This window comes from Zeus faber (genome assembly GCF_960531495.2).
Source record: "Zeus faber genome assembly, chromosome: 5".
NCBI lineage: Eukaryota > Metazoa > Chordata > Actinopteri > Zeiformes > Zeidae > Zeus > Zeus faber.
This window is the reverse complement of record NC_137192.1, coordinates 23,373,088-23,388,601: the sequence shown is the minus strand read 5'-3', so window position 1 is coordinate 23,388,601 and position 15,514 is coordinate 23,373,088. Positions and strand designations below refer to the sequence as shown.

The 15,514-nt window shown below is 44.2% G+C and overlaps 1 protein-coding gene across 1 annotated transcript in view; it reads right to left on the bottom strand.

Moving 5' to 3' along the window:
* Positions 1 to 15,514, bottom strand: part of ephb2b (eph receptor B2b) — a 163,736-nt gene that overhangs the window by 34,993 nt on the left and 113,229 nt on the right. Inside the window, exons 4-5 of the mRNA XM_080000916.1 lie at positions 14,986 to 15,141; positions 9,544 to 9,882 (exon numbers count right to left, since the gene is read on the bottom strand). Coding sequence (XP_079857042.1) covers positions 9,544 to 9,882; positions 14,986 to 15,141 — 495 coding nt within the window. The remainder of the gene's footprint in view (positions 1 to 9,543; positions 9,883 to 14,985; positions 15,142 to 15,514) is intronic.

The window sequence follows — 15,514 nt, the reverse complement described above, 5'->3', positions numbered from 1 at the left end:
TTTTGTATTGTACCTTCTCTAAGATCTATTTTCAGCTGAGTACCCCCTTCACTGCAGTAGGAGAAAAAAAAAAGAAAATGATCATACTGTATAAATGATGTACTGTATGTGTGCTGTATGTTTTTTTAAACATTATATATAACCAATATTTTTTAACACATTGCTTCTTAGCTTTAGGACATTACTTTCAATGAATATAATATAGATAGAAATTAAAATGAGCACATAACAATTGAAATTTCTCTCGAGTGACATCTCATGCTTATTTGTGTCGAAAAAGCATTCAATCAAGTCTCTTTTCTGCACAATCTGACATGTTTGCATCAGATTTTTCTGTTTGAGATATTCTCCGATCCCTAGTTTAGCCTTGCGACCGAGTCCACTGGTCCTTCCTGATTTTAAGCTGCACTTCATCTTAAGATAGTATTGTAAATCAGGTTAAACACTTTTGACAATTTAACCGTTCCACCATGCTAACTGTACCAACAGTGAATAAATATTTGTGTTTAATCAGCAAGATACATGCAAACATAACTCAAGGCAAAAACACATAACAATAATTAGTTCTACATATGCCTCGCGTTCCCTTTCACAGACCAGTGGACCAAAAGAGATTGATCTTTTAACCTAAATTTGTACACATGCGATGTGCATGCTTAATTCTGTTATTTTTATAGTCTGTGCTTGAACGCACGGAGGACATCCTGAAGAAAATGCATTTATAATACAGTGCTGCACCCAGTCGGAAACGAAACGAATGACTAATGAATGATTAATGTATGAGGAGATTCATTAGTTAACTAATTTGGACAATCCACCCATTAATATTCCTCTGGGAAGCGGTAATTTAACGCATATCGCACGCATACGCACAGCCCATTTGGAGTCATTGAGCCGTCCCCGTCCACGCAGCATCCTTCACCACTGGAGTGATCCGCGCTCCGCTATCTGCATCAAAGAGCCTCTCTGGATCCATCCTTTGTGCTAAGAGAGTTTCTCTGGTATTTATAGAGGTGTGAATGTGGTGACGTCTGAGGGGGCCGGCCGGCGGAACAGCCTCCGCGGAGCTCCAGGGCTCCAGGTGTCTGTCTGCCTGCCTGCCTGGCTGACCCATCCTGGCAGTCACCATATGTGCCCCCATCTCGACACCTTCTGTCCCTGTCACTGTCACGCAGGACGGAGGCTAAGCTGCTGGTGCCTCTCTTTATCTCCCTCTCCTTTTCTCTGTCACACCGACTCTGTGATGTCTCTATCAACCTTTCTCTATATATATATATAACATATTCGCAAAACCATCATCATTTTCTTGAAATTATAACGTATATTTGGTCATTTTTATTTATTTTTAGGTTTTACTTTAGTTTTTATCCCATTTAATTTTATATCATTTTATTTTCCTTTTTTCCCAGAATGTCAAGCATTTTTTTTTTTAAATGATCTGTAGCTACGCACCAATAATCACCACTACAAATTCATTGTAGATGCACCTGGCTGAATAAACTGTCTGATTCTGAAAAAAGGTTAAAATTAACCAATACATCTCTGGATAATATTCTTAGTTGCACACTCTCATATATATATATATATATATATATATATATATATATATACACACACACCAACCTTATGGTGGTCATAAGAGCCACCATAAGGTTGAGCCCCAAGAGGTATTTATGAAATGAATGTCACACATACTCTTACTTATTAATTACCAATATGATTATTTAATAGATTCACGGCAAAAAGGATGATAAAGTCACCCACTTACGACCTTAATAACCGATCTGTGTCGTCCCACCAGTCCGAGGTCAGTGGTGCCGGCCAGGTTATCGACGCATCCTGGCAGTCACACCTTACGCCGCACCGGTGCCTTTCACACCATCGCCCACTGGAGCAGACAGATCCCCAGTGGCTCAGCTCATTGTCCGCATGGGCAATTTGGTCAATAATTAAGTCATAAATCTTCCTCAGGAACTTATGATAGCGGTGTGTGCGCGATTGCAGAGGCTCACACTGAGTAATGCGATTCACTTCCACAATCAGCCGGCTCACCTGATAAGAAACCAATTCCATCCCTCTTCCTCATGCCAGTATTAGCAGCAGAGCCCAGGCTCACCTTGAGTTAATGAAAGACCTAAACAAATATGTCCTCCGGAACCTAATGCAGCCAGCCATTACAGATTGCGAGACGCCGTGCACATGGACTATACAGAGGCCTGATTTATACGGCATGCAATGCCGGATACTATGGCAGAATACTAATAATTTATATGTAAGCAGGACAGAGTATGGAATATAATTCTAGCGAATGGCTGGTTATCACACTTCAGAATTGCCATTATCCATTTGTACGTCAAATTTATGGTATAAAGCGCCAGTCTGTTTGTGTTTATGAGCTATTTGTTAGTCACTAGTCATTAAGTATTGATTATAAGCTACATCGGACCCTTCAGTCGGACCAAGCGCACATAAATTATATGATAATAGCAGCCATTTCCATCCAGGACAGCTACAGTAAGCTACAGTATTAAATCCAGGCTTATTGGCAGCCAAAACTCAGACTTGTGTGCCCTGACCTGCAATCAAACACCGGCGGACATTGGTGTACGTCTACTGTATCTTGGAACGTGTGTGTGTGTGTGTGTGTGTGTGTGTGTGTGTGTGTGTGTGTGTGTGTGTGTGTGTGTGTGTGTGTGTGTGTGTGTGTGTGTGTGTGTGTGTGTGTGTGTGTGTGTGTGTGGGCGCATGCTTCATCCGTGCATTTGTCACAGTGTTTCACAGCAGATGCCGCTGCAGCCTGTAGCGTGCGACGTCAGTCAGGGCCCAACATGACAAAGTGCGACTCTGGCTGTCAGGGGGAGTTGTGATTAAATCTTGCGATGAAAATGGGGTTTATAGCCATCATTTTAACCTCACGTGACAAGGAATTAGGGGGATGGTGATAAGGTAGGGAAGATGGAATGGAAGACGCAGGCAGAGAAGGTGCCACCGGCGGTACTTTACTAAGGTACTGGCACTAGTCACTGTGGCGACTTTCTGCTGCAAGAAATCTATTTCAGGGTCACCGCCGCGCACCGGCGAATAACTGAAGCCGAAAGGTCTACATGTTGAGTGCTTGTTGTTAAAACTACAGCTTTGGGACGACGAGCCAATCGAACATCACGCTCAGGTCAGCGTCGAGGGGAGAACATCCTCTTCAGAACTTGGGCTGAAGAGTCACCATGTTTACTTCTACTTCCCCGAATGACTATTGCTCGCTGGAGGATGGGCTTTGTTTGGCACTGGTCTGGTTTTGGGAGTGAGTGATGGTCCCACAACATACCGCGCCTCCATTTCCCCGTCTGGAGAATAAATGAGGACAGACCAATTGTGGTCGAAGTGGCCTCCAGATCAGAATCAGAATCAGAGTGAAGTGAGAAAAAGTGAGAATGAGAGAAAATATTATCACATTCTTTGAATAAATGAAATAGAAATGGCCAAATATACAAAATCAGCTGAAAAAAAATGCAAAACAGAAATAGTCAAACGTAAAAAAAATATAGAATACACAAAATGAGATTCTGGCCTCCTATGTCTCGCAGTGCTCTTGTAGCCACAGCACATGGAAAACCTTTGCGGTCAACCTTTAAGCAATGGCTGGAGGCAGTGAATGATTAACCCTCATTAATCACTGGAGGGAGAGGGAGGACAGAAAGAAAGAAAAAATATTCTGCCTTGCTTTGTGTCTCTATTTGTTGTAGCCCCAATCACTCATATCGGCACACACACACACACACACACACACACACACACACACACACACACACACACACACACACACACACACACACACACACACACACACACACACACACACACACACACACACACACACACACGGCTTAGTTAAGACTTAACAGTGAGACAGTGTAAAGGTTTCAGACGTGGGAAGTAACTCATTACAGCTCCTCTCATTAACAGTACCTCCTGTGTTCTCCAGAGGCGTCATTTTTTATATTACATTAATTCATGGTTTGAACCTAGATTCATTAATAAATTGATGAATAGATTATTTTAATTTTTTTCAAAATATACTTAATTATATTCAAAAACATAGAAGAAAAGAAGAAGAAATAGTGGGTACATGGGTCACCCCATGTCAACTCAGGAGGATTTTAAGTAGTTATATCTGACTGAATATGTGAATATCTGTGGCGTTCTGTGGCAATCTATAGTTCACATGGACATTACCTTTTATTTATCAGGTCTTTTTCATTTTTATATTTTATTTTTAAGGTATTTCTGTAATTCTGTTAGCTTATATCTGTTGTATATCATTAGGTTTAGTGTATATTGCCATATTTTTATTGTGAACAATTAACTGTCAGATTTATTGTGTATTTTCCAATTATCCCGCATATTGTGATTTTGTTTTTCAATATTTTTATTGTATTGAAAAATAACATTTTGATACTGTTTTGATGTGAGCTGTTGAGACAATACCATTGTACTAGTGAGACATTGTAAAGGTTTCAGATGATCCATCCATCCATCCATCTGTATATCTATCCATCCATCCATCCATATATCATCCATCTATCCATCCACCCATATATCCATTCGTCCATCCATCATCCATATATTTATCCATCCATCCATATATCATCCATCTATCCATCCATCCATATATCCATTCATCCATCCATCCATCCATATATTTATCTATCCATTTATCCATCCATCCATCCATATATTTATCTATCCATTTATCCATCCATCCATCTATCCATCTGTATATCCATCTATCCATCCATCTTCAAGGACACTTACAAATTGAAGATATTAGCTGTTGCACGGTTAAGACTCAAAAAATTATATGAACGGTTTATACTGTATAATACTAAACATATATACTATACATATATAGTATATAACTATATATCACTAGACTATGCACTATACTGTATGCACTATAATGTCAGTTGTATACTATAGTATATTGTTTGTCTTTAATCAGAGATAATGTCCAAATAATAAACAAAACTGAAAGACAAAAACAAACAAGCTGTATGAATCATCTCAACAGGGTATTATTTGTGGGGTATTTGTACATTAAAGGAGACCTATTATAAAAAACTCACTTTTTCAGTGCTTTTGCACGTGCACTTGGGTCTCTGTTGGGCCAACGAACACACAAGCCCAGTCAGTTTTTTGTGGGCAGCCTTTCTCAGAAAACATGTCCTGAAACAAGCCATTCAGATTTCTGATCCCTTCAAATGCCATAGTAGAATTAGAACCGCCTGCCATCAGAGTAACTCCACCCACGGCTGGAGAGGTAACAAGTGGCGCTGGGCAGACCGGCCAAAATCTTTTAAGATAAAGAGGAATTAATACCAACTGTCCGTGAAGAAAGTGCAGACGAGGGAAATGTAAGTATTTAAAAAATAATTCTGCAGCGTTTCTTTCAAAAAGAAAATAGAAAAAGGTATGCAGTGGATAGACTGGGCTGTGGCACGCGATCCGCTTCTCCAAACAAAACCGATTTTATTTTCCAACGTTAAGATGAACCAAAAAGTCCCTGCGTGCGGTGTCCCGGTGCGGTGTACCGGTGCGGTGTACCGGTGCGGTGTACCGGTGCGGTGTCGGTAACGGAAGTGGGAACAAACTTTTAAACGAGGCCTTATAGATCTAATATGAGTGAAGATTCAGCAACAGGATTGCTTATTACTCACCTCCAACTTCTTTAGAAACAGATATTTGGTGGACTGAGGTGAAATCAGTGAAAGTTTACAGACTTAATAGAAAGGAACCCAGAGTAAAGTTCAAACCCCATTGGCTCACAGAACCGGGGCCCTCAGGAGGGAGTGACTGAAACAGAGTAACTTGGAACAGGATGGTTTAGAGTCATGTTGGAATGGCTAGAATGCATAAACTGAGTGGTTTCTTTCGCAAAAACAACTCCAAAAAGATATTTTGGGGACCTTAAAGACCTATATCTTTTATCGTGTGTAAAAAGGAGCATAATAGGTCACCTTAAAATACCTGTGGCGTTTCCCCAATACTGCAGGTGTTCAGTCAGTCAGTCAGTCCTACCATGTGTCAGTTAGTGGGGTTTTTCGGACGCTGGTTCCATCACCACACTAGCACCTGTCACAAGCGGTTAAGACACTTCAACACCTCTCACCCGGTGGTGTCTTTCCTCAGCCCCGACAGACGAAATGCGTGACATTCGGGGCTTCCTCTCCCTTCTCGCTTTCTCACTCCCTCTCTCACACCACTCTCCTCCCTCCCCTCCCCTCCTCCCCTCTTCTCCATTTGATGGGGGCTAAAGGGCGGCAGAAAGTGACGCTCTGGAGACGCTGCAGACCGCTCACTCATGAGTCATTGTCGGGAAAGGATCTGGAGGAGCGTTTCGAGGCTGTAATACGTTCAACCGGTGGTGAACGTTTCAGGAGAGTTAGTGATATTTCTCAAACAGCCGGCCGGCGTACCGCACCACGCACCTCCCTCCTCCTCCTCCTCCTCCACCCTTGTGTGTCACGTCCGGCGTGACACACAAGCCCGGCGTGGAACGCAGGTTGCGGCGGATGTAGACTGAGGAACTTTGCCCACATTTATTTCACACCCTCTAATCCAACCCCATCCGAGTCCCGGCTTAGCGAGGCAGCAATCCACACCGCACCCCAGATGAGAAAGCACTTTCACGCCAGTCAGTTCCAATTTTCTTATTTATTTGTGGCTTCTATGGGATATCCTGGAAGGCCCCGGATGCCGGTCTTACGGGAGTGATTAGCGAGTTTCACGTACACTCGTTTTCATTTCTTTGCCCGTATTCCCGTTCGGCCCAGAACTAGAACCGCCTCAGGTAATTAGGGGTGACACCATGTTTATGTAACCTCCAAGGCTCACAAACCAGATGCAATTATGGGCTCCTGGTCCCCCTGACCCTGGAATCGTGCGCCCCACAAACTTGTTGGGTTGTGTTGGGTGTTGGTGGTGGGGGGGCGGGGAGGTGAGGGGAGGGTAGGGGCTAAACGGGGGATCGGGTGGGAGGAGGTGGAATGGAGCGGGGCCCCGGCTTGGCCCTTTTCACAGCTCCCTCCAACGGGAGCTCTCGCCGCCTAATCCAAAGTGACGGGCACTTCAGTGGAGAGGACGCAGAGCCCCCCAATTTCCGCCAGGACCCCGCGGCGGGGAAGGCAGGGGAAGGGGTGGCAGACTTATTGTGGCCCCAGTGAGAAAGAGTTGAGCGGGGGCCTCATTACAACGCTTTACTGCACTCACAGGCCCTCATTAACCCACCACACCAGTGACCCAAATCAAAACAGACAATAAAAAGAGGTCGGCCTTTGAGTAAAAAGGCCCCAGCTTCGCCGTGACTTGGAGTGTGCTATAGGACGCTCTTTATGCAAACACATCATCATAAACGTTGCAAGGTACAATGGGTCCATTTAAATGCAGAAAATTCCAGTTTCCTGGAAAAAAACTGAAAAAAAACAACAACCTGCATACCGCTCCTATTTCCTACCCTCGTCTTTTAAGGACAAGGGACCTTGTGGGTAGGAAGTAACGAGAGAAGGAAAGTGTACAGTTGAACACAATTCAATGTGTCCGATTCAATAAAAGCCTGGTAGCACCGTGCTTTAGGGAGCCCGGCCGCAGAGAAGGGGGACGGATGATGAGAGATGACAGCCACTTACGTACGCTGCCAGTGGGACACAAAGCCGGTGCAAAGATAAAGCCAGGCCTGCCCCCCGCCCCCCGCCCATCGGGGCTCAGGGGAGCAGGGCTTGGCATGCCAAATGATGCGTTTCATAGAGACAATTAAAGAGCAAATCAATGGTGCGGCGCTCGGTGAAATAATTAGATGCGCGGTCGACTTCAACCGCAATCACACAGTGGAAAAAAACATGCTGCTTTGCATTGTTGCAGGAGAAAGATTGGGGCGGGGGGGGGGGGGGGATAAAAAAAAAAAAAAAAGAGTTACCCCAATCAACTGAAGTAAAGCTGTTGTTCATCAGGAGCCATGACACGCTGGAAGAGACACTGGCCTCTTTCTCCCTAATCTCTGAATTTGCGTTTTGGTTTCCAGGGGGTTGCTCATGACGTGAAACTTGTATATATGCAACACGTTGAATTTTGGGGTCGTCCCCCCGAGGATTTACACTCCTGGAGGTAACACTAGACCCAAGTGGCCGCGTGCGAGCGGAGCTGGATCGGTTCAGGCAGTAATCACGGAGCTGGTCCATGCAACGGGCGGGCGGGGGGGCTGGGGGCGCTCTCCAAAACAATGCGGATGAGGTCACATTGTGAGGACCGGCAGGCCATCACATCCCGGCTGTGACATCATCGACGGCACTCTTCATCCCAATTTAAAGCACATCTCCATACGGGAGAGGAGCAACTTAGATATTATGTGCTTGTGGAACGAGAGCCACGGAAAACGTAGCTTACGAGTAAAGTGGGAGCACATGAATAAATGAAGAGGGAGAGGGGGGAGGGAGAGCAAAAGAGAGGGGGAGAGAGAGGGAGAGAGAGGGAGAGGTAAAAAAGCAAGAGAAGGTCTGTGGGAGGGAGATTTGGGGAGGGTTGGGGCTCCAAACGAAAAAACAAAACAAAACAAAAAAAAAAACCTCCAATGCTCCAATACAATTCAATGAGATTGTTTTAATTTCCATATCCATTTACCAGTTGTTTTCAATGCTAATGTTTTCCGATATTTAAAATTTTCACTTTTCAAATAATTACTTTGGCGATTAATGGAAATATTTTCCTTTTTATTTAAATACACCCATAATCACAGAGGAATTGACATATTTAATTTCTCTATTAGACTGAATTTGTTCCGTGAAATACTTTCGTAATGCACATCAGATGGAAGCTTTTTTTATTCGTGTGTATGAAATGTGCTGTACAAATTAAGTTAGTTTTGAACTGGATGAGAGGTAGTAGCACATTTTATTATATATAAAATATCAAAATATCAATATAGAAAATAGAAAAACTTGTGCAATAAAAACAACAACAAAAACTGGTATTACACTGCAATTATTCATTATTATAATTTAAACCCTATATACCCAAAACAATAATTTATCCTCTGCAGTATGGAATTACAATTCTGCATATTTTTATCTACCTGACTATTTCAGTTTTTTATGGCTGTATAGATAATCTGTATAGATTTGACACATTTTTTCGTTTACTCTTTATTTTCTATTTTATTTATTATTATATATTTATCATTATTATATTAATTTATTCATAATTAGGTTATAAATAATTAATTATTATAATAAATAATTATTTAATATTTTAATATATATTTATTTTTATTCTCCATTTTTATTCTCCATTCTCCATTTTTCATACTGTTTATTTTTTTTATACTTATTGTGTGAAGGAAACGCACCAAACCTCACCACAACAAATTCCTCGTATACGTAAATGCACTTGGCGGAATAAAACCAATTCTGGTTCTGATAACACATCCACACATGGGACTGAATCGAAATGAAATGGAATCGTGAGACCCCCCAATCGGGGCGGGTGGAGCGCACTCACCGGCCTGGTTGGTGGTGATGTTGACCGAGCTGTACTGCGGCGAGTAGGGGCTCTGGTCGGACACGCCGTTGACCGCCTGCACCTCGAAGGTGTACTGCGTGTGCGCCAGCAGGTCGCTGATATAGACGCGGGGCTCGGTCAGGCCCAGCTGCCGCGGCACGAACTGCACGTTGTCGCCGCAGCGCGTGCAGCCGCCGCCGCGCCCGCCGCCGCAGCTCTTGCAGATGATGTTGAAGACGACGTCCTCGCGGCCGCCCGAGTCCCGCGGCGGCATCCAGTCCAGCATCAGCGACGTCTCGTTCACGCTGGAGATGACGTTCTGCGGCGCCGAGGGGACCGCTGCCACGGAGGGAAGGGGAACCCAAAAAGAAAGAAAGGAAAGAGAGAAGGAGGGGAAACAAAAGAACTACATGAGTGGGAGGAGCTGGCGGTGGAATTGTTGACAGTTTGTGTTTGTTGTGAGAAAACTCGTAACTCACAACCACCGCACTGCTACTGCCATTGTTCCAATGACGTGGTTGGGGGGTCTGCCCCCCCTAATTAAGATTTGGACCCAAAAACAACAGGTCAGGTGGGTGAAAAGATTTATATATCCTGTCATGGTAAACATTACAATATATTTCCCATATTCACGACTGGAAGAATATTGTAATACGATTTGAGACACCCCGAAAGTGGACCCGACGATTACGCTGAGCATCCACAGCTCAGATCAGAGCCATCTTTTTTCCAAAGAAAGCAAATAAAAACAGTGTGTTTTTATTGCGAATGCATTTATTTTCTCCCATTTTCTAAATGAATGGGGGAAAAAAAATGAAGCCCTGTGCATAACGGGCACACGTTCTCAGTCTGCCCCCACGCGCACTCGGGGAAAAAATTGACCTGGCCTGCGCCGGAACGAGCAGGGGGCACCAGAGAGAGCGACGAGACACACAGGACTGTGTTCAGCGCAACATTTAAACACGGAACTTACTCCAACGTAAATGTTTGACACCATTGATGCGATTGGCCGTGGTTTCGGCGTCTTCAGTGGACACGCCCCAAGTGTCTAAGAGCATCGGAAACTGCCTTTCTTTTCACGATTTTAAAACCTTAAATTGACAAATGAAACGCATATTGAATATTTATTGTTGCTTTACAAGGACTTGTAAACTAGCTGTTTAAAAGTTAAACAATTAAAAAATTGTATTTATGGACGTCAAATTCCTGTGTAACTTCTCTGTCTTAAAATTCCAATATTTTTATTAGAAACAATTTTTTGTCTGGAAATATCAACGGCTACATTTTTACAAATTCATTCAGATTGTATTCTTAGTTTTATTGAAACACTGATATCCTGTAACTCCAATATATGACAGAAACATAATGCAACGATACACTCATCCCCATTTCTGTAACAGTAACATTGCCTTCGTCTGAAAAGCTCCAGTCGTTCTAATCTGAAGATGGAGGAGGGGGGGGTTTGGGTGTGGTGCAGATGGAGGAGGTGGTGGTGGTCGTCGTGGTGTTTCGTGTGTCCCTGACGGTGAGGAGGCGGTGCGTAATTACCGGTGTGGGTACCACCACTGCTCAAATAACCACCACACACTGAAGGAGAGAGAATCCACAAGCTCCAGCTCTCCAACATCCTGGTCTTTTGAGGTTGGAGAGCCCCCCCCCCCCCCAATCCACCCCCAGGGACCATCACTTTTACTGCGCGCACACACACACACACACACACACACACACACACACACACACACACACACACACACACACACACACACACACACACACACACACACACACACACACACACACACACGTGTCCATTCTGTCATGTGTTTTCTTTTAACGTCTATTCCTGACAGTTTTCCTCCTCGTGGGGTGGTGTCGGGTTACCATGACGACGGAGAAGACACGTTCTGAGAAAAGCCAAAAACGAGGAGACATTCCAGCAGGCGTCTGTGTGTTGAGCGACAGCACAAACAAACAAACAAACAACGTGAGGTGTTTGTCTTTACACATAATTGGGGAGGACGCTCCCTCTGGGACTAATGAGATAAACAACAACCCCCCCCCCCCCCCCCCCACTCCACGCGCACACACACACACACACACACACACACACACACACTGTTCTAAAACACGGGTCTTAAACAGGGCAGGGGGCCAACTTTGGCCCTTGAGTCAATTTAATGCGGGTCCGCTACATGCTTATAATATATTATTAAATCTATCCCAAATTACTTCAAAAACATAGTGCCTAAAGCAACACTGTCACTTTTTTTACCTTAAAATAACGGCTTCAGAATCATTTTGATGGTACACTGACTTGTAATATGGAGAATGGCACCTGTTTGGCTCTGGTATTTACCCTTTTTATCTATAAAACATGATAAATTATAAACTTGCCGGTAAAAATGTCCGATAATAATGCTCATACAAAACGTGGCCGCTCCACCGCCCGTCTCCGCGCATGAGACGGGCCACTGGTGGTGCTTCCAGCGCCCGCACCTCAACCGGGGCGTGGCCGGCCATCACTTTCATTGCGCCCCGGGATTTGTCTCACCCTCTGACTCTGATCTGCCAGGCCGAGCACATCTGGTACCTATATCCGACCCCCGCGGCGCCGAGGGAGCGGTGGACTGATAATGTTCAAATTCGTCCAGTAAAATTTATTATTTTTATTTTACCGGGCCGAGTTTTACGACAGTGGTGTAAAAGTGCTATTGCACTCAGAAACTGCAGGGGCGCCAAATCCCAAATACCACAAGTTAGATCTGCTGCGTTAATTCATTCACATTGTTTTACTCAATGTTTTCAGAGTTTAAAACCAAACCAAACAGAATATAACAAGTTTTTTTTCACGATTGTGTCTATTTTTAACAAACTATTATTGATATTATATTTCAACACACACACATTTATATATACACAAACTGTATATATATACAGACACACACACACACACACACACACACACACACACACACACACACACACACACACTGTATATATACACACAGTTATATATATTTTTAATATTTGCCTATATATTTTCTATTCCTTTTCTTAAAAAAATAAAAATAGAAATAAATACATATCTATATCTATTACAATACTAATACATTATCCATAGTCAATTAAGTCTATATCTCAAATGTTATTATTATCATTATGCATGGTATAAAAAAAAGTTTATTTTTCACTTGTTGCCCCCACCCCCCAAAGTCATTTGAGTGTGAGACCCCTTTTGCAGCGAACAAGTTCACACATTGTTGACAACAACTATCAGCAATTGTCAATTATTACACAATTATCTTTGCTCTTTCTTTCCGGGAATTAAAACCCCCATTTTTCCTTTCTGAGTCTGAAAATGTTTTTATTGATTTTATTGTTTTTGTTTTAACATTGGGAATGATTCGCTGTCTCAAAAATTCTCTCTCTCTCTCTCTCTCTCTCTCTCTCTCTCTCTCTCTCTCTCTCTCTCTCTCTCTCTCTCTCTCTCTCTCTCTCTCTCTCTCTCTCTCTCTCTCTCTCTCTCTCTCTCTCTCTGTCTGTCTGTCTGTCTGTCTGTCTGTCTGTCTGTCTGTCTGTCAAACAGGGCACCATGGCTCCTCCCCTGGCATCTCCTCTCCTCCTTCCTGGGGAGGTCCAACCCACCCCCGCTTTAATCAGGCCGGGCCCCGCTGCGCTTAATGCAGCCGACGTGATGCTGCTGCTTCTCATTCACAACAGCTGCTGCGCTCCCAGAGCCGGGCTTATGCAAATCTCCTTTGTTGAAGACCATCAAATCTTTTCCTCCCTCCTCTCTCTCTCTCTCTCTCTCTCTCTCTCTCTCTCTCTCTCTCTCTCTCTCTCTCGCCTTTCAACAAGTACAGAGAGAGGGAGGGAGAGAAAAACTACCGAAATGTTGAAAGGTTCTTGCCTTTTTCCCCCCCCCCGTCTTCCACTTAGTCCAACTCTGTTGTGTACACCACACTCTCAGCTCTCTCTCCCCGGCTCTCTCTATTTCTTTTTCCCTCTATCTTGCTTTCCAGTAAACACACACACACACACACACACACACACACACACACACACACACACTCCTACGTGACAACTCTTCGTTTCTCTCTCTGCGTCTTACCCCTCCCCTGTTCACATTTCCTTTGGTCTCTGCTTTCATCTCTCTCCCTCCCTCACTCCCCCTTTCCTCCGCTATGCTCTCTCTCTCTCTCTCTCTCTCTCTCTCTCTCTCCCTCTCTCTCAACCTCTGGTGTCAACCTCAGATTCAAATTCAAATTTGTCTGGCTTCATTGGCATGACAAGAGACAGTCTTTCTCCAGGGGCCCGGGATCCGTTCTCTGCGCCTGCCCTTCGTCACAATGGGGCGAGGCCCTGGCCCAGTAACCTCTGGTCCGGGTCCCGGGGATCGGATCGAGGGCCGATCCGAGTGAGGGAGAGAGAGGGGGAGGCGGTTGAGGCCTGCCGTGTTTGGGTCAGATCTGTGGAAAGCGTCAGGGTTTGTGAGGGTCCCTCATGTGGCCCTACATTCCTCGCTGTCCATTCAAAGAGTCTGTGTTTACGTGACAGGTTGGTTCTCAGGGCACATGGTCTTTCTCTGACTGTGTCTGTGTGTGTGTGTGTGTGTGTGTGTGTGTGTGTGTATGTGTGTGTGTGTGTGTGTGTGTGTGTGTGTGCGCACGCGCGCGATGATGAGATCTCGTTCGCGAACGGCAATGCACGAGTCGTGCGTCAGCCTGAGAGAGTTCCATTCCCAACGCAGAACAGACTCTTCCGTCTCTCATTCTTCCTTAGTAAGTCGTAAAGAGTCTGATCTCTAAAAAGAGCCAACCTTTCCATCCCTAAATAATAAAGTCTCTTATCTTGTTACTTTATATTATCTTGTTTTAATGTGCTTAAAGAATTAAAAGTACTTCCTGTATCATCCAGTGCCCTGATATAACGCAGCCTATAATAGTGAGTGTATCACATGCGACCCACCGCGCACTTAAGGGTCACGTTTCAAAATGTGAAACATTTTGTTTTTTTGCGCATAGTATGAGAGTGTATCAAGCATATATTTTGGAAGCTATGACTTAAAGATCAAGGTTTTGAAAACCCAAGTTCTGAGAAATCAGGCCTTAAGGATTTAGAAGCATTTCCAGAGTTTTGCAGCACAAAATACACGCGGTGCTGTACTCCTTCATAGGTGGTAATTTACAAGGATCTGAGCCTAATAAATCAACGATGAGCGGTTTGATAGATCCAGTCACCAGGTTTTTATATCGTCTTTTTGTGACCTAAAGTAACGTGATGTGTTGGAAATGCAGCAGAGTAAAAAAGTTCCGATATTTGTTTTGAAAGTTGGCGGGGGGTAAAGCCTGAATATGCCGACATGAGACACACTTGAGAAGTGAAGTACAGCAAGTCACGTGTAACTGGGGGTTTTTGAGCGGCGGGCAGCAGCGTACGTACTGGTGCAGGGCATCTGGAAGGGGTCGGAGTCGGTGCGGTAGTACCCGTTGCGGCAGACGCAGTTGATGGCTCCTTCGTTGGTGGTGCGGCTGTTGATGGGACACTGCATGCAGGGCTCGTCTCCCTGCGTCGGCTTGAAGAAGCCGGACGAACACGCTGGAGGAAGAGAGGGAGAGAATTGTGATTACTCCGGGTTTGTGGTGCGTAGAACCCACGGAAAGTTTTCTCGGTGTCGTTCGCACGGAGCTGCGGCGTCGTCTTGCCGTCGCGTTGAGTCAAATCATGTGAGAACAGTTAAATAAACCAGAGCCTAAGAAACAGCTCGAAAGATAAAGTACATCTCTAGAATATAGTACTACGTAGGGCTGGCCCGATATTGCTAAAAATATCTTTGGACCAACAAGTTAATATTGATTTGTGGATGATATTTTGGGGGTGGCTATTGGTGCTTTCATGCGATATTTACACACAAGAAATATAAGAGAAACAATGGATAGGAGGATATGATTTGGTTATTATGACCCAGCAG